This window comes from Barbatula barbatula (genome assembly GCF_947034865.1).
Source record: "Barbatula barbatula genome assembly, chromosome: 3".
NCBI lineage: Eukaryota > Metazoa > Chordata > Actinopteri > Cypriniformes > Nemacheilidae > Barbatula > Barbatula barbatula.
The window spans coordinates 7,788,893-7,809,065 of record NC_136764.1 but is presented as its reverse complement, the minus strand read 5'-3'; the positions used below and the strand labels follow the sequence as shown (position 1 = coordinate 7,809,065).

At 39.1% G+C, this 20,173-nt stretch overlaps 2 protein-coding genes across 3 annotated transcripts; one reads left to right on the top strand and one right to left on the bottom strand.

The window, feature by feature from the left end:
* Nucleotides 1-10: 10 nt before the first annotated feature.
* cdc34b (cell division cycle 34 homolog b) lies at nucleotides 11-9,656 on the bottom strand. Its single transcript, XM_079453834.1, has 5 exons — nucleotides 8,729-9,656; nucleotides 6,597-6,683; nucleotides 3,384-3,481; nucleotides 2,259-2,393; nucleotides 11-1,380 (listed from the first exon to the last, which is right to left on the bottom strand). The coding sequence occupies exons 1-5, from the start codon at nucleotides 8,912-8,914 to the stop codon at nucleotides 1,161-1,163; spliced, it is 726 nt and encodes a 241-aa protein (XP_079309960.1). The 5' UTR covers nucleotides 8,915-9,656; the 3' UTR covers nucleotides 11-1,160.
* A 1,658-nt stretch (nucleotides 9,657-11,314) lies between these two features.
* Nucleotides 11,315-19,079, top strand: abhd17aa (abhydrolase domain containing 17A, depalmitoylase a). Of its 2 annotated transcripts, XR_013786446.1 has the most exons (6): nucleotides 11,315-11,523; nucleotides 13,516-14,040; nucleotides 14,269-14,463; nucleotides 16,237-16,416; nucleotides 16,534-16,849; nucleotides 16,976-19,079. XR_013786446.1 is itself a non-coding variant. In XM_079453216.1 (4 exons), exons 1-4 carry the CDS (start codon nucleotides 13,535-13,537, stop codon nucleotides 16,751-16,753), a joined length of 1,101 nt encoding a protein of 366 aa, XP_079309342.1. In that variant the 5' UTR covers nucleotides 13,487-13,534; the 3' UTR covers nucleotides 16,754-16,847. The 2 variants fall into 2 exon arrangements, 1 of the variants encoding a protein (XP_079309342.1); XM_079453216.1 differs by lacking the exons at nucleotides 11,315-11,523; nucleotides 16,976-19,079 and having other exon boundaries at nucleotides 13,487-14,040; nucleotides 16,534-16,847.
* Nucleotides 19,080-20,173: the final 1,094 nt, after the last annotated feature.

Sequence of the window (20,173 nt, the reverse complement as noted above, 5' to 3'; positions counted from 1 at the left end):
AGCAACGCTATTCTAATAAAGATCTTTATTCCATTTTAAATAGACCAACAAACCGTAAAAATACATACAAGTCAATTAAATGACAAATCTTCTCATGTGCATCTCAGCTTCTTGGGATACGGTTGTAAATAGTCTTAAAAACAATATTGCAAAATGGATGACTTGCAGGTGTGAGAAAATACTTTTTTGTTGTTGGGTTTTCTTTGTCCCGATTGGTTTATCCTGAGAGTCAGTCGGCATAAATTTAAATTGAAGTAGAGAGACGAACGCCAGCACGCCTCCAGACCGCTTAAAAGAAAGTTCTGATTGTGACATCACGACGCAGGATGTGTCATCATTTTACTGAGCGATAATGCTAAACAAACAAAGCAAGAGCCACCCTACATCCCAGAAAAAGAAAGAACACATGAAAAACAAACATCTAATATTATAAAAAAACTCACGGCAGATTAAATAAGATCAACGAGGACAACAATTTCATCAATGCTTTAAAAAAAACCTCAAAGACAACATCCACACACCAACCCAACCAGTTGTGTCCGATTATATCAATTTCTGATAAGGTCCTATATCTTGGAACTAAGAAACACATCATTTCAATAATTTAAAGTGACACTATAAGTTAAATACGGTGTTGTGAATAATTCTGTGAATACGGTGCTGTGAAGGTCTTACCAATGACCCATCCTTGAATTTTTGTTGAGGGCTTTCACAAATCCCTTAAGGGGCAAAAGAAGATCAAATCAAATGTTAAACCTTGACCCCAAACTCTTTATTGCGGAACTATTCTAACGTGCTTAAAGCAACGAAGTGAGCGTGGCTGATCAGACTGATCATCTTCAAGGATTGCTGAAGATCACAGACATAAATGCTTTTGTCTCTCAGTGCACACACTCCCTCGAATTTCCTATCACACATTCTCACTTTTTCAAAAAAGTGAAGCAAAACAAAGAGAAGGATGCTCAAGGCAAGCACAACTGACACGGAGGGAAAAAAGCACAGTGCTGTATCACAAAAAAACGTAAAATCCAAATATTTGTCCTTTAGGGAAAGAAAAGGGCCATTTTGGCAGAATGTTAATGCGGGGTGCATGCCTTAACATTTCGACTTCCAAAGTGATGCAGATGGAGACGAGGATGAACGTGCCGATGGGAATGTCGTCATGACTCCTCATTTCCGGAGTCGTCTTCATCATAGCAACAGTCCTCGTCATCCTCGTCCTCATCCTCTAAGTCTTCGTCGTCATAGTAATCATCATACAACAGGTCAGACCCCTCGTCAGGTGCGGGGGCACGTGTGCGCACACAGTACTCTGCCAGGGTGGTGGGGACTTTAACGCCGTCCCGTTCTGCTTCTGCTTTAGTGGCCAACACCTGTTTTCTGTAACAGACACACACATGCTGTGTTGAGTTGCACAATTCCGGAACATGAAAGGGGTTTAGCATCATTGTCATTTCTGTGGGTTGCATGTCTGGCTGTGGTTTGTTAAGAAGAAAAGGGGAATGTTCTAACATCTAGTCCTTATTTTCACAAGGATAACATAAATGGATTTTTAAAAGAAAGATGTTTATGATTCCTAAAAATGCTGCAGAACTGTTAACATTTCTCTGTTATCGAAATCACTGCCAGTATTATTCATTATTCATGAATAATATTCATTTTAACTTCATTTAAACGCTGCCATGATTCTTCGACGCAAATGTATCTTTAATAATATGTTGTTTCTATTTGTGCTACATCATCTATCTCAGGCAGTGAGATATATTGCAATGTATGTCAAATTAGCTCTTTATGAGTTGTAGCTCAGGAGTTTTAAGAAGTCCTTAATTTAAGAAGAGAAATAAACAATCCTGAGGAGGGAAATGGAACAAACGTGATGATGCAAGTGTCCTCAATTTCCAAATTCACATGAGTACAAACACAGGCAAATTATGCAATACACATTTGTTACTATGGCACAATAAGTCACTCTCGCGTCAGTTGCTCATTCAACCACAGGAGTGCACCACTGATCTAAAAAATAAATCAAAACCTTTCAAATGATTTGCCAAACCATTGTTTTTATTCCCGTTTCTGATCAATAATAAGCTCCAAAACACTCTTACAAGGTTGAACCTTAAAGATGCCACATATCACATTGTATGTTTCTTCAGCAAACATTTTTATAATGATAATCTTATGCACCAAAAACAGTCCTAATTTAGTTTACGAGCGTGATAATGTGTTGTTTACATAAGGTAACAATTTCCACGAGTTACCTTATGATCTCTGCGTATTCCCTGTCTTTTCCTTTACTGTCTCTCCATTTGCGGTACATGACGGAGGCGTCGACGTTAGCAGGAGAAAATGTGTTGGGTTCATTCAGCAGAGAGATGACACTCAACAGGATCGTTCTGAAACACAGACACACAGTTATAATGCCATTACCTCAATTCTGCTCCGTCTCACAGATTGATGCGTTTCCTTTTGTGAAAACTTCACAAGCTTTAATGTGAGAGGACAAGCCTTCATCTAATGTTTATGGCTGGGGCTGCACCGGTGTTACTTATTGGAGCACTTCCATTGGGATGTACAGATAAACCTGGTTATGTGTTTTAAATCATTACTTTCGTTGGGTTAATAGGTAAAAGAGATAGAAAGAGAAAACATTTTATGCTAATTTTCCCTTTACTTTATTATATTCCTTTTAACATTTATCTTATTGTTTGTGCGTGGTTTCGGTGTTCTCGTACAGCTGCTTTGCTATCAAAATAAAATCGAAATGAACCTTGCGTATCTTTCATACGTGTGTACGATTTATGTTGTAGACATACTTTCAATTATAAAAAGCAATAAGCACCTCCCTCACCAAGCAGCAGATCGGACTAAAACAGACAAATGGGACTGTACAAATAACTTATACAACTTGTGTTGGATAAACAGTACATATTCATAACAAATGCGTTTAACAGTCGACCAAAAAAAAGTGCGGGGATGGCAACAGTAGCTGTTGACACTGTAAAACAAGCAGCATGCGATCTCGACTCAAAACACTGACAGGTGTTCCACAACAGAAATGATTAACAAGAGCTTCCTGGAAGACATGAGCTCTTCCCCTGAACCCGCAAAAACACCGGACTACATGAACAGAGTTCATACTCCAGGGAGGAAAAACACAAAGGTGAGATGTCCACCGAGATGCTTTCCATGAAAGGATGCAACCGGAAAACTCTTAGACATAAAAGCCGCCTGGTTACTCCTTCATTAAACAGACTCCAGTATTCCTGTTATGGGAAAAGAAACAATCACTCTTTGTGACAGGTGCTGGTAGATAAAGGTCCACAGGTCCCTGAAGGGAAATTCATGAGCACAACATCATTACTTCAGAAGACATTGCTCCATACCTGACGTTCTGTGTGGGGTTCCACCTCTCAGAGGGAAGTTCTCCGCTCTGTGGATCATCTACTGGAGGATGGAGAATGGAGATACACACGTCGCCGTTCTGTAAAAGAACACAAACAGATTCATCAATCACTAGTATCATAAATATTGACTTCGAAAACCAGTCACCCCGTGCCATCACTTCAGAGTACTCAGTGTCTGAGAAAGAAATGTGTGAAAGTGAGATAAGGATAAGAAACAGGTCGGCGCCAATAGCGACATATAGTGTCAGTGCACTTGCGGCCCGACCCGAGTTCGATTCCCGTCTCGTGCGTCCATTGCTGGTCCCACTACCCCATCTATGTCCAAAAAAATTAAGCTTTCCTGTCTGTTCTCCGCTGCCCTATCATAAAATAATGATAAGAAACAGGCTGTCGGAACTGAAGGACGGCCTCCGCGGAATACCAAAAGACATGGAAGTCCTTAAACATGCACTGCATTTAAATCTATACATGCTGGAACAGTTAGGTAGGCATGTAACTACAATACATCTTTAAGGAAACGTCTACAAATGTTTCAAGCAAATCAAATAATGTGATTTTTTAATTAATTGATACATTGATTTAATCAATAAGGTTCTCATCGCATTTAAATATTATCTTAAGGAGCTAACAGCACGTTTTACATACGGGTTCAATCTTTCATCAAACAATGGATTTGATTTGAGATGGTTTTCACCAAACCCTTTTATATGCTTTCAGGACTATGCGACGAGTTGAGTGGAGTCATTTAGTGATGCTTTCATGTCCTTTCGAAACTTGAGCAGAAGCAGTCATAATTCGCTTCCATTGTTAAAGAAAAACATTCTGAGGTCAAAGATAGTTATTGAGGATTTGAACAACATGAGGGTGAGTGAAACTGACAACACTTCATTTTAAGATTACCAACAAGTCAACACTAAAAGACCCAAGAAGGTAACGATTAGGGCTGTCAAACAATTATCGCATCCAGAAGAAAAGTGTGCGTTTCAATAATATCCGTCTGTGTTCTGTTCCGTGCATATTAAACCTATATAAAGATGCAGTCCTTCGGTCTCTTTGAAAAATGAAATGTAAGTTATATGCTGTGCTTTTGCACTGCTGCTCTGCACGGATGTGCTAAATGACTGACGGCTCACACCGCATCAGAACACATCTGTACATAAACGTGACAGTAACGTGACCGTGTCTATACCATATACACACGAAGCGTTTCAAAACATCACTAATATAGAATAAATTGTAGCGTTTGATATTGCGTCACGCCTGATGTAGACAAAAACTCAAAAAATGTATATGGAAAAATACAGCTTACCCTACGTCCTGCAATGTGAACATATGTGAAACGTGTCGTCTGAACACATACAATAACCAGTTCCTGCAGGAATTCTGCGATCGAGGAAAGATCTATGCAAAATTTGCGGCAACTTGCAAATGGTAGAGATTGGCCCAGATTTCCTGCATTATTTGGCTGAGGACACGCCATGTGAAGTCATCACATAGATGGAAATAGCTCATTCTAAGGTAATAAAAACCTAACGCTTCCGAATGCTTACCTATGTATATTATATTCCCATAACAGGATTACTGTAAGTAACATTGATGTCATTTGTCAGTTACCTGTCTATTCAAGTGATGAACTGCACTTGCATATTCTTTTAATAATGACAACATACGTTTTATCCTTGTGCTCCAACTGTTTGGCATGTGCTACAAAACTTTAAACCTTTGTAGCACCAGTGCTACGTGCAAATGTGTACATATGTATATACACAGTAAAAATATTACCTATGTTTACTGAATCAAACCAAGAACCGCTATCACAGAACCGTAATATGAATTCGGTATACATAGTAAATGTATACAACCTCACGTTGTGTCAATCACATTTACATGTGACATATTTTGGTCCGTCATAAAAAATTGAGACTGGGTTTGATCGTATGCGTTTTTCGCATCAGTAGCATAGCAAGCATTTTGAGAGGTGTTTTGATCATTCAGAGATCTGAGCGTTTTCGTTCATTTTCACATTTCATTCTAACCGTGGCAGACTTTATACATTTAGTTTAAGTGGTAGGGGTAAAGAAGGGTTGTGCTGAGCGATATACTGCGTATATATTATAACTTTGCAGTTATAAAAACAAATACTGTCAAATCCGGGAAATACAGTGATATACGTTTTTGGTCATGCCGCCCAGCACTAAAAGGAGGCGGATGTTTGAGGACAATATGCGTGTGCTTTCGCTTGTAGTTTGACTACCACCAAGTGGCCCACATGACGGTGCAGCAAGAGTGATTCATGATGCTGTGCTCCCGGTGCTGTGATGTTGCGGGGTCGATCGGTCTAAAAGACCAAAAAGCCTAACTGTGAGCACAGAGTGCAAGTCAATGCATTACAGAAAACAGCGACCATGGATGTAAAGAAACAAGGTTGCTTGTCAGATTCTCCAACAAGTGACTTGTGATTTTTTTTACGCGACTTGCCAGAAAAAGACGCCCACAGGTGCATATTATAAGCGGACATGGTTACTATGCTGCTATGACATTCGCCTCTGTCTGTGTCAAATGGGGGGAAAAAGCATGTCGCTCTGCGCAGGACAGGAATGAACAATACATGCGCGTCTCAAACCGTGACAAGTTAATTGAACGGTACAAATGTTTTTCATGAACCATTCCATCCCTATATACATACACACATTTATTTTTAGATTTTTGTGTTTACTAAAACAAAATAACATGCACAGTATGAACTTTTATTCCGGATGTGATTAATCGTTTGACAGCCCTAGTAACAACATTATAAATAGCCATTGTGCATTTAAAATAATTCTCTTAAATGTCGGATGCATAGCAACAGTGCTGAATACTTTCCCAATATAAGCAATTCAAATGCTATAAACTACAACAATCTTTGGCTAATAATTCTACATGTTCTGCTTAGACTAAGGTTAGACTAGCTTTCAACATTGTCACCAGCGTATCATTTTAAACCCACATAACACAAACTAACATTCTTCATGCCACAAACATGTTTGTGCTTCCTGGTGACGTTACAATGCTCTTCCTGCCTATGAGAGTGTCAATAACCAAAATCATAAGGTTTCAGTTTGTCGGGTACATAAACAAAAGGCTCAAACCAAAGTTCAGCAAGGGTGACAAACTATTCACTACATGAGTGTGACTGGCTAAAACACTTACCTCATAGATGTTGGGGTGCCACATTTTGGTGAGGAATCTGAACGTGGGCGGTGAATAAGGGTAGTCGATTGGGAACTTGATGCGAGCCTGAAAACAAGACGAAAACCGATTTGAAATTATTTTCACTTGTGCGTTTACTGCCCATCTTCAGGTTTTTCTCTTTATTGTTCTTTGAATGTTGAAAACTCAGTCACCCATATAAGAAACAGCCCAAACGAAAAACATAACTGTTGCGTCAGAGATTTCTTATGTACAAGAGCTTTGGAGGATTCTGTCTCTAGGGTGAGTTCGGGACAGCTGGTCTTAATAGGATTGAAGACACATCACATAGCTGTAGAAGAGCGCGGATGGATGGAGAAACATCAAAGAGAAAACACATACATGCACTCCAGGCTGGGAAACCAAGAAATGGGCCAAATAATTTTTTTGGCACAAAAACAAGTAGGTTAAAGAGTTGTTACGCAAGAGATATGCCCTCCATCTCAATTCAATAAAGACCTCATTATTTTCTAATCTCGTGGCAAATATTAAATAACTGCCCTTGAAATATTTCAAGCTGCTACTGTAGGGAGCAAATATATTGCCGTGGTGCATTCAAGTGGGGAATATTTGTATTAAGGAAACATTCCTCCCAAAAAATGGAAATGTGTCATTTTCTGACGTCTACAAAGAAAACCGATCTAACATTTTCGTTTTTTGTCGTATTTGGAGCTTGACCGCTTGCATCTGTTCACTTTAATTGAATGTGGAAAAGTCAACAACAATGTACTAAAATTATCCTGTTGTCTTCCACGAATAAAAGTAAATAAAATTGTAAATAACCACAGACTATTTGGGTAAATGATGGCTTTAGAAATTGTCTAATCTTTCATACTAAAGCAAATTAGTTAGGCATGCCGACATTCATTATTATATTCCACTGTCGTTGGCTGCTTAACAGCTCTTGTAAATGTGCCAACAGAAAACCCAGCGAGGTTTAACACTGTTGTTGCGTAAAAAGAACTTCTTCAAACAAAGAACCGTGACTCTTTATGCAAATACACACGACACTGGTCCACCCCATAAAAGACAGCTGTTAGATTCGAGCACTGACCCTTCGGACCTCGACAGGCTCTGGGGGCAAGTGCGGTTCAGTTCTGGTCTCAACACCAGCTCATATTCCAAAACGTGACGTCCCGTATCCCTCAAATCCGCTGTCAACGTGTGCGTGTGTTCTTTGTGTCAACAAAGACGAGCAGTCAGTGACCTACTTCCATTCGTACACAACAGTCTGTGCACTTCCTCTATGATCTGAAGAGGAACTACCTCGAAATAAACTTCATTGAATATACAAGGCCATGAATCAAAGACGGTTTGGAGCGGCGAGAAACCTATTGTTCAGGAATGGGTTAATCTGCTCTTGTGGAATGCCATTTCCTTACGAAGGTCCTCCACTGTTACGCCACTACTCTCTCCTTGATATTTCATATTTCTTCATTTAGATGATTGTGATGCATGCCGTAAGAGCAAAACTTGACAGAAAACATACCAGACGCGTCAAACACCAACAGATACTAGTTTGAATAATACGGCACGTAATGTCATCATTTATTCACATGTTTTTAAAAGAGATCCACCTTGACAGACGTCTATACTCTCAGCACCCAGAGCAATTATTCCAAATATAAATGTATAACGGACTCTTGAAAACATTTATATGATGTTACGCATTAAACTGAGAGATTTGCCTGAAAAGCTTTATTAAGCAAATAAACTGCACAGGTGGGATTTAACGTTGTCATATAAAAGTGTAACATTGATAATACTGTTTATGAGTGTGAAGCACTTCACACAATATCCATCGGGGTCAACGAAGAACAAAGAAACCAAACCAACACATGATCCTAAACAAAGGCACCATGATCTCTTCACTCCAAGCTCTTGTGAAATACAGGACATCAAATGATTCAATCGTGACATGAAAGACGATCTGACTTGTATACAAATATCCCAAACGAAAACATGCGCAGACATAAAAAGAGATGCTGTTATCCATTGCCGTTTCCAGCTCTAAATATAGACCGTCAGCCATCTGCTCTACAAAATAACACAATTTTACCAGCCAAGACACTTTTCATCTCTCGCCCTCTTACCTTGAAATAACCCCCTTCGTAATGAGTGTTAGGGGGTCCAAAGATCGCCACTTCCCAGTTGTAGAGATCAGCTTCATCCACTAATGTGATCTTGAAACCCTCCACTGGTTCCTCCTGCAGGGACTTCATCTCCAACATTAAAGCTTTCTGGGAGCTGGCGACCTGAGCACTGCTCTGTTGGGCCATTTCAAATGTATTTCTATCCAAATGACAATAAAAAGTGGGGTTGGTTGACAAAGAAGGCCGAAAAGTTGACACGATGTGACGAGTGCTGCTTTTCTTTCTTTGTTTGGAGTTGCTAGCTTAGCGAAGGAAATGACAATATCATAAAAAGAGACTATTTTCGATCGAATAAAACGTGCTGTAAAGCATCATACGCGTGAATTTAATCGTCCATGAGAGTAGAAAAAGGTTCAAGTATATGTCTGCAGTTTTGTCTGTCAGAAAAATAACAATTTGCTCTCCGGGTTTGTTGTTTTTTTCTTCGTAGCTGAAGGGCCAGCCGTGAAAATCCACTTCGATTACACGCTAATTCTCCCTAACGTGAGGTTTTCGTCAAATGTTAGTCTATTCGCGTGTCTGGATTTCAAGAAAGAAAGTATTTGCTTGAATTTTTAGCAAGCTGGCCCACCGATGAGCGTGAACTACTACGTGTAGGAGAGACGGGCGATTTATGAGTCGATGTCCTGAATGCGTCTTTCCTCGATTCCGCTATGGCCGCGGTGCATTCTGGGTAGTGCAGTTTCACTCAGCCCGCACAGCTCCATCAAACACGTTCACAAAAAACAAGAGCGAGATTCACCAGTCAACGTTTCAAGTGTATTATCAGCACTAGGTCTAACTTACTGCAATTTATGTCATTTTAATGAGTTTATTTACGTGTCGAAATCCTGGATGTGTCTTTCATCGAGTCCTGTACGATCGCGGTGCATTCTGGGGGGTGTCGTTTTAATGCAACGCCCAGACTTGTAAACAGAAAACCAGGTCAACGCAGACAACATTCTAGCTGTCATACTAACACAGTTTAATTCTAGTCTAACTACAATTAATGTCATTATAATTAGTAATACTTATTGTTAACTACTTTGAAGGTTTATGTCTTCCTTAAACACGGCATAGGCTACATGTACTTAATAAAACTAGTGTGTTTGCTGTATTAAATTTGTATTGTCAGTGTGTGCATAATTTCTCTCTCTCTCTGAATGTTACATTATAAACAATGTATTTTTCATACTGCCTCAGTTCTCAGGAACATTTCTATTTATATTAAATTTTTTTTAATAGACATAGTTATTGAAAATATAACATATATAAGCTTATTTATATGACACAACCAATTTCAAGGATGGAATGTGGTAGTTATTGTTCGTGGAAGTCTTATCAGTCCCATTTAGTTTATATTTACTGGCTGTTCATTTTTAATCTCCCTTGCAAAAACTAAATGACCAGCTGTTTACGTGATGTCTAACTTTCCATTCACCATGTTGTTGTTTGAACCAATGTAGCCATACCTGTTCGTGACCATGATGCAGCACATTTATGACTATTTATGAAAGAACATAGCTTACATAACAAACAAATAGATATCTAAATCTGTAGGCCTATAATATGTTTGTATGGCGATGTTACTTTACATGTGTCAATAAAATTGAGTGTATGTGTTTTTATATTTGGTCATAAAAGTATCGTATGTTGTCTCAGTACCATTACAGATTTTACAGTAATTTGATCAGAGGTAGTAGAGCTCAGTTTATTGTATAATTTAAGTCAATTACTCTGAACAAGATTAAATTGGGCAGATTATAGGCCATCAACAAGTCACACACTATGCAGAAAAAAAAACACATAAAATGTCTAAAGTTCTTAACCCTCAAGTGGAATATAATGTGTTAATTACGGTGTACAAAGCAAGAGACAAGCAGTTCAATAGACTTTGGTGAGGCGTGACATAATTTAGCAAGGGCAACAGAAGGGCACAATGGCTGTGACTTGTGGCTGCTATCTTGAAGAAAACCCTTATCAGGGGACAACTGTCCTACGCCCATTATCATTTCTTTTCTTTTATCGGAGCCATAAACAATTATTGTTTATCATATTATTAAATAATCTTTTTTTCGTACTTTTTGTTCTTAAGTATCACAGAATGATGTCAATACAGGGGTTTTATAGTAAAAAGGGCAATGAACAATTTTCTTTGACGGAATATTTGGGGGATGGATTTTATGGGACTGTGAGGACCACAGAGCCACAACCTGGAAAACAAACCACAAACTGTGCAACAAATATAAGATGCTTACAAACATTTGTGTATATATTAGGACCTAACATAATGCTTTGACAAAGTATCCCTTTAATAGTTGTGCTATTCGTTAAAAAAAATCTTTAATAAATAATTGAACAATTTATATGAAACTATTTATTTGAACTATTATTATTGATAAATATATATACAATATATTTGCGTTTATTTATCTTTATTATTATTTAATCCATTTATAAACGGCAACTTTATTTTGCATGCTTTGTCCGTTGTCGGCAGACATTCGTGTAGATTCCAGTTTAAGGGCTCTTATTATGAAATGCGGCTCTTCCGGCGTTGCCTTGCCTTCATTTCTGCCCGACAGATGAAAACATAAATGTCCATTTCTAAAGCCGGGCTAATATCTTCTATATTTATCAAGATGTTTCTTATTTCTTTATCGATTTTCAACCAATATAGATCAAACTGTTAACCTTGTACATCTTTTATATTTATAGATAGCTAGGGCCCAATTTGTACTGTAATTCCTTCTTTGGTAAGTAGTGGGTTTCATTTATCTGCACAGATGCGCCTGGTCTTGTATTAATACATATAATCTGGATTATTCTTTGAACTATGATTATTTGCTGGTCTTAAAAAGTGGTTTATCAAATATCAACACTAAATAATGTTAGTAAGACATGCAATTATAACGGTGGTGCAAAAATATACGGTGTCTATTGTGTCCATTTTTTAGATGTTGCAATGTTTATATATGGCCTGTATATGTTTACAATACGTTTTTTTTTGCTTTTTATATCTACGCATTTTATTCTACGTTTATGTTAACCTTAAAGGATTGACTTTATGCGGCTGTTGTGCCTCCACCCTGCCACCCCTTAATAAATAAGTGTAAGCGATTGTGTATGAAGAAGACCGCATTGTACCTTTTCTCTCTTATGTATGCAGTCAGCAGCTTCCCAGAAAAATATATTCATAATGTAGTGATCAAGTTCATTAGTTGATATGGTAAAATGTGTGTCTCTCTCATAGCTGTCTCCTTGCTGCTGCGCTTGTGGCCAAATCAGCTTTAATATGTGTGGGCCTTTAAAGGTTTATCATTCTATTCTGAAATGATCAAAGCAACATTTCATCTTAAAGGAGCAATGTGGGATTTTAAGGAGGATCTATTGACAGAAATGCAATATAATATATAAAACCATTTCTTCAGAGGTGTATAAAGACGTTACATAATGAAGCGTTATGTTTGTATTACCTTAGAATAAGCTATTTCTATCTGCATATAGAGCGGGAATACATAAATCGATTAAGCGGCCATATTTTGTACAGTAGCCCTAAATGGACAAATAACTCTACAAAGCGCGTTTCCTCTTCTTCTATCCTGCAGGACCTAGTCCGGTTTTCTCTGACTTACAAAGGAGGCAAAACGTATTCTAACCTCCTCATAACTGCTATCTTGCTGTCAGATCAAACGCCCTTAACAGCGTATCTATTTACTGTTAGCTAGCTCTGCTCTCAAACTTGCTGTGCAATGCAAGCACGACCAGAGGTCGTGTTAACCAAGATTTCTCTGTCACTAGCCAGGTTTCCATTACAGAATTGCGCAAAATTTAAGCAATGTTTTCTGGATATCTATTAAAACAACATAGGGAATGACTATGTTTCCATTAAATTGTGTTATGCGATGTGTATTTGGATTCTACATGCTTATTTGTATCATAGTTTAGACCTCGCAAATAATAATGCAAATGAATAAAAGCGAAGACGGCACGAGTATATACAAGCAAGCAGCACACTGGTTCCAGATAAACAATGACGTTGACAACTGCTCTGTTACCCAGCTACATTACAACATCATATCTTGGTTCTAACAAACAGAAAAAAAGATGTTTCTCAGATACTGATCCGAATCAAAGCGACCTCCTCTGGTGATTTTAGATGATCTTTCTCTCCAACGTCTCTGCTGGAAAGTAACGTTATCTCCATAGATATACATGAGTATCTTTGCTAAAAGCCGCGGGTCCTAACACGTCTCAACTGGAAAATCTTTATAATATTAACGCAGGTTCTAGCTTCTGCCTGACATTTATCTTTCTTTTTTTACTTAAAATCCATAGACCCTTTATTGTATGTAATAAATATAAGAAATACAGCCATACAGTGAGAATGGTACGGCTGACATTTCTGTTAGAGGTCTAGATAGAGATTTATAGAGCCACTAAAGGTGTGTTTGAGAATTGCAACCGATTTCTCAGTTCAAACACGACGGTGGCTACCACAGCACTCCTTCCAGAGTCTTTCTAATGCCAGCATGATCTCTTCCCTGCGTCAACATGAGAAGACACTGTGTCTCAGCCGATGACATCTTTTTGCACTGTGGTAGCGACCGTCATTTTTGGACTGAGAAATTGGTTGCAATTCACAAACTCACCACCGTCCCATTCTCACTGTATTTCAGATTTTTTTTATTGGCTTTCACAATGATGTTAATATATGATTATTAAAAGCGACCAAATCCCCTCCACAGGTTCTCATATCAGCATAAAATGAACGGATTGTCCATTAGCGAGTTGTGTGGCCTGTTTTGTTGCCCGCCCTGTCCGAGTCGGATTGCAGCGAAGCTGGCCTTCCTGCCACCGGAACCCACATACACTCTTCTGCCAGACCTGGAGTCCAACTCACCTGTGACCTCTAACCTCGGAGCGCCGGGTTTGCGCTCCCGGCTGAGTGGAGGTGGATCAGGAGCGGGTGGCGCAGGAGCGAGTGGCGCAGGGGCGAGTGGAGCAGGAGCGAGTGGCGCAGGAGCGAGTGGCGCAGGAGCGAGTAGCGCAGGAGCGAGTGGCGCAGGAGCGAGTGGAGCAGGGACTGGTGGCGTAGTGGCGAGTGGAGCAGGAGCGAGTGTTGGAGAATGCCGTTGGAAGCTGCACCTCTCCGAGCGAGCGGAGTTTCAGTATTCTCAAAGGGAGCTGGATGGAACCGAGGTCTTTCTCACTCACTCCAGCCGGGGAAACAAAGTGGGATGCATGTACATCCGCTGCGCCCCGTCCGCAAGGTGAGGAAGGATCAGTTTGAGAAGCTGAAATATTGTACCATTGAGCAAGATTCTTAACCTCAGGTTTCTCCAGAAAGCTGCCCTATGAGTAATTTAAACATCTAGCAAATATTTAACTCAGTCTATCCTAAACTTTGCAGGACTGTGGTGTTCCAGGACTGGAACAGCCATTCCTGATGTATAACGTATGTCACATCTGTTTCAAATCCTCTCTTCCTTTGGCTGCAGGTACACTGTGCTCTTTTCCCATGGTAACGCTGTGGATCTCGGACAGATGAGCAGCTTCTACATCGGCCTGGGCACTCGCATCAACTGCAACATCTTCTCCTATGATTACTCTGGCTATGGGGTCAGCACAGGAAAACCCTCGGAGAAGAATCTGTATGCAGACATAGACGCTGCCTGGCACGCTCTGCGCTCTAGGTACATAATGTTTCATAAAACTGTATGTTGCATTATTTTATTTTTGACAGTGTTATTGGCATTAACCCTTAATAGGAAACTCATTGACGTACTTAGAAATTCAAAATTTCAACCCTGGAGTGTTATTCCAGGTTATTACAAGACTCTTTAACTTTTGTGACTTCTGAAATAATTTGTATGTTGAAATCAAGTGCAATGAAGTTATCAAATATGGTTCCTCGCTGGTCTACAGTCATTTGTTCCCAAAAAGTATATATATTCCAAATATATGACACATATACCTTTTTTATTTAGGAACATTTTGGAACACAAACACACACTGAAAACAATAACAGTGAAGTGCAGATATACTGAAAACAATGAGTATTTACATTTAAATTGTAAGTGAGTGAAAAATACAACTCAGTACTGCTGGTGCCACTTATTTTAGCAGTAATATGGCTCACAGTGAAATAAACACACATTTTTGCTATTTACAGGGAAATCATTATTTGATCTATAATTGTCATGGTAGGTTTATTTTAACTGATAGAAACGAATTTCAACCAAAGAAATCTGGTAACAAAATGTATATAAAGGTTATAAATTGATTTGCATCCCCCACCAACCAGCAAGAATTCTGGCTCTACAGATTGGTTAAGTGCCTATATGGACGACAGATTAGTCCTGTTAATTTAAGAGAGTACTCCTAAATCAGCTTGTTATGTATATAAAAGATGCCTGCCAACAGAATCTGTATCTTCCATTTCAAACTCTCCACCACCATGGTCAAGACCAAATAGGTTTCAAAGGATGTCAGGGACAAGATTGTAGACCTGCACAAACCTTGAATAGGCTACAGACAGAAGGTTGGCGAGAAGGAGACAACTGTTGGTGCGATTATTTGGAAACAGATGTTATACAAAAAACTACCAGTTGCCCTTGGTCTGGAGCTCCATGCTAAATTTTCCCAATGGGGTAAAGATGATCATGAGAAAGGCTAAAGATCAGCCCAAAACTACACGGAAGAAGCTTGTTAATGATTTCAAGACAGTTTGGAGCACAGTTAACAAGCAAAATCATTGGTTATCCTGAAGCACCCGCAAGGTCCTCCTGCCCAAGAAGGCCAGCGTGGCTGAAGTTTGACAATGAACATCAAAATTATTCCGAAAAGGAGAAAGTTCTGGAAAGTGCTACTTTGGAAAAAGTGCAGTGAGACCAAAATAGACTCTTGGAGGGAGAGAAATACTGACTATGACCCCAGGAACACCATACATATAGAGAAGCACAGTGTTGGAAACATTATGCTTTAGGGCTGTTTCTCTGCTACAGGTACAGGAGGACTTCGCCGCATTGATGGGCTGAAGCACATTAAATGTCCTAGCCAGTCTCTAGACCTAAGTTCTATAAAATCTGTGAAGGAGGCTAAGAACTCAGCCAAAAGACAGTGGACTAAAATGTATCCTGAGACATGTGCAAGGCTGATACAACTATCAGAAATGTCTAACCACTGTACTTGCCAACAAGGGATTCTCCCTCAAGTACAAAGTTATGTTTTGCTCAGGGATCAAATACTAATTTCACTGACTAAAATGCAAATCACTTTATAACCTTTATATTACATTTTTGCCCCTGATGTCTCTATCAATTAAAATAAACCTACCATAAAAATTATAGACCTTTCATTTGTGTTTAAGCAGGCAAACTTACAAAATCAGCAGGGGAACATGCATGATATTTTCCTCACTGTACACAACTATGAGTAGTCAAAAAAAGATGTCTGTGTCATCTCAGGTATGGAATCAGCCCAGAGAATATCATTCTTTATGGGCAGAGCATCGGCACCGTGCCCACCGTGGACCTGGCATCTCGATACGAGTGTGCCGCTGTGGTGCTCCACTCGCCGCTCACTTCAGGAATGAGGGTGGCGTTCCCAGACACCAAGAAGACTTATTGCTTTGATGCTTTTCCAAAGTAAGTGAACACAGATGTCATATGCTGGTTTAATTGAGATCAGTATGATAATATTCAATCTTTCTCTCCTGAATTTCTCCTAAACTCATATTTTTGTTTTCCGTTCTGCTCTCTCAGCATTGAGAAGGTGTCTAAGATCACGTCTCCAGTGCTGATCATTCACGGGACGGAGGATGAGGTGATTGATTTCTCTCACGGTCTGGCCTTGTTTGAGCGCTGTCCGAAGGCCGTGGAGCCGCTGTGGGTCGAGGGGGCCGGCCACAACGACATTGAGCTCTACAGCCAGTACCTAGAACGGCTGCGTCGATTCATCAGCCAGGAAGTGGCTGCGCAGTAGACTCCTATGAGGTCACCAATTCAGGAAACACCCTAACAAAATCACAACCGAGAACGACAGATCTTACAGGCCTGGTGCACTTTGTGTCAGTATATGGTAGGCATATATACTGTATATATATATATATATATATATATATATATGTATGGAACACAAACAAACAGAATCCAGTTTTGGAAAGTTTGTTCTTCCCTAAATTGCTGACTCTTTCTCTCCTGTCAGCCTGGAGCTGAGTTTTGTACTCAGAAGTCCTCACATCTTCAGACTGAAATGACAGAACCTGTGTGTGTGTCCGTCTCAGGAAGGGCCTATATTTGAGACACTTGCTTGAAGCTGAGTGGTTGTTTTGGAATGTGATTTATTTCTTGAACAGGACAACTACAATGTCCTTTGAACTTGTGGATGTAAATGTCTTTTATTTTTTGTTTGGTCTCTCGTGGGTAATCTGTTTTAAACATAACATCAACTTTCCTAAGAGGAGCTCTCTGCTGGACAGATCTTTTGTGCGTGCGTGTATGTGCGAATGTGTTTCTTATTGAAACCTTCCCATATGTTAGTCATAAGGCATCTGATATACATGACCACTCAAAAGTTTGGACACCCCGACTAAAATGATATGGCTCATCATCTTTAAAACCTTTTTTGATCTAATGATTTGTGCTTTAAATGCTTAACATTTTGTTTTATAGATCCATTGTGCCAGTATGAGTTTTTTTATACAAATCTAAACAGATGTTCGGCATACCTGGAACCTCTGAGGTGCATCGCAGATGTCACGTGCATCTATAGAAGTTCAGTTGCTTTTAACAAGGTAAACATAAGATAACATCATTTTGACCCTCGCAATGACCATGATTTTAACATGAAAAATAGTAGAGTGAATAAGTGTGTCCAAACATTTGTCTGGTCATGTGTATGCCAAGAGATGCCATTTCTCTTTGACCACATTTATTAACGTCCGTACATTTGCTTCCCAAATATTAACCCGCTTTTCTACCCCAAACACTGTTTTTAGGGACATATGGAGCAGGGCTGTGCCAATATATCACAATTGTTTATTATGCGATACTTGTTTTAACATTTTGTACGAAGGCATTCACAAAATTTCCTACAGCCTATATTAGCAAAAAGTCGCTGCACTTAGGTGAACTGCACGAGAGATATTGAAACAGATCCCTGGTCCAATTAATATGTGTGTGATGTATGGCATTATGACGTTAGTTTTATTGTGAATTGTATTGTGAGGTAGTTGGCGATACCCAGCTCTAATATGGGAACTTCATTTGTAAATATGCTTCCTTTATTCTACTTTTGTCCACAAACCGAATTGTGGCAGAGGTACAAGATTTTGCCCACTGTGAACATCCCACAATGACAGGAACCTTCACACTACACCCGAAAGTGGCACCTAAACGTACACCTAAAAAAGCTACACCTGACACCTTCACTCTTCCTCACATGCATATTTTCCCCAGTGCTTTTTCTGTCGTTTCTCTGACATGTTACCCCCCCAACATTGATGTAATGGTGCATAAAAAACCTCTGACCTTAAGGCCCACGTCAACCCCACACTGACATGTGATTGACCGTTTTCTGAGCCATTTTACAATGGGGTCATGACCTCCACCTACGGTTGACCTCTTCTCTGTGTTTATACGTGCGAGAGGAAGAACTGTGACAGATTTTAATACAACTGCATGTCGGGTCATCGAAACACATTACCTTTTTTGTGACACTTCTCTACTTCTAATGGCATCGCGGTTTATATATTATGCTATTTATAGCAGTAATTTCTCTGGCAAACAACTTCGCTGTAATACATACGCGCCTGTGTGTTCTATGGGGTATTTAACATGAACTTTTAGATCTATTTTTATAAGGTTGACAAATCTTTGCTATAATACGAACAAACATTTCACTGTTTAATAGACATTTTTAAAGGCGTCGTTGTGTCTGTGTAGCTTAGACAGGTACAGTAGATTTACTTTTTACTTAAAAGAAATTGTTGAGTCAAGAATAATTATTCTGGCGTCATTTGCTCATTTTGTTTCAAAATTGTATGACCCACCTTCTTCCGTGAACCAGTCAAGTTATTTGCGCTTTCTTTATTTTGCTTTCGCTCATACATACAAAGCATACAATGGATGTCGAGCTGAAAAGGGAACAAAATCGTATTTGTGTGCTTTATTCCAAGACCAAGTACAAAGCTTTGTAGACGTCCCCTGGTCACTGTATGTTTTTATTACATGGGCAAAAGCACTTTGTAAACGTAATAATCCCATTTTATGCTTTTTAAGGAATAAAATGAATCATATACATTTGAGACAACATGAGGACAAGTAAATTATAATGTTCATTTTTCAGTGTGAGCTGTTCCTTTACAGGGCCATTCCACCTAATGCATGTGTTTTCTCTGATGTCTGTGGTTCCTAAGACATGTTTAATACACTGATTTACGGGAAAGTGCAGTGTGTACTCAGGAAATTAAGTCACATTTTAATTTCGTTCATTCAGGAAAACATCAGCTGATAACACACAGCATATTTATTCCCTTAATGCTGCCAGAAAAATATGACATGCTTTTATTGGCCTTAGGAACTGCAGACTGCAGGATGAACATATTCATTGTCTTCTACATGCCATTTGTGTCAAAGCAAGCGTTTAAAAAAAGATGTGTGCCCCTCTTATATGCATGTTATAGGTAGAATAAGAATCGAAATGAAAATGGACTAAATATCGTGCGGAAATGTACTTGTATATTACGACTCTCCGAGATGAACTAGTTTACTTAAGCCTAATATTGGAAGAGGATATTATGATGTGTATTTCTAGAGCTTTACGTGTAAAGGCTTCGTATTTGCGTCCTAAACGATCCAGCAATAATGTTCAACCTTTGACTGTGAAAGCTGGTCACTCACACAAAACTGATCATTCAAAGGGTTTAAGCTTACATAGCACAGACATACGACTGACTCCAATTCAGCTGCTCTGAAATACCGTAGGATGATTTTGTATACCGATGAAGCTGCATCTATGTCAAGGTCTAAAAGAAAATGACTGTTTATTCCCATTACAAATCTGTATAAAGAGAATTATGCTGTGCCCCTATTATAATGTAAAATGGTTTGTGTGTGTTGGGTGAGATGTGATGTACTGTGGTCGAGTAATAAAGGAAAGCTTTAAAGAGAGTTTTTAACTGTTTTGTCATCAGAAGACCAGTGGTCGAAAATTATCTACCACCAAAAAAAGGGGGAAATTATATACCCAAAAATATGATTTACTCCCACTCCAGAAGAACACAAAGAAAGATATTTGGAAAGAAATTAATGTAATGAGACATTGTTAACCACCAGTAGTAAGAAAATTACACCGTAAACGTTTTTGCTGTAGTTATGCAGCTAGTTGCCAGTACCTTACTGT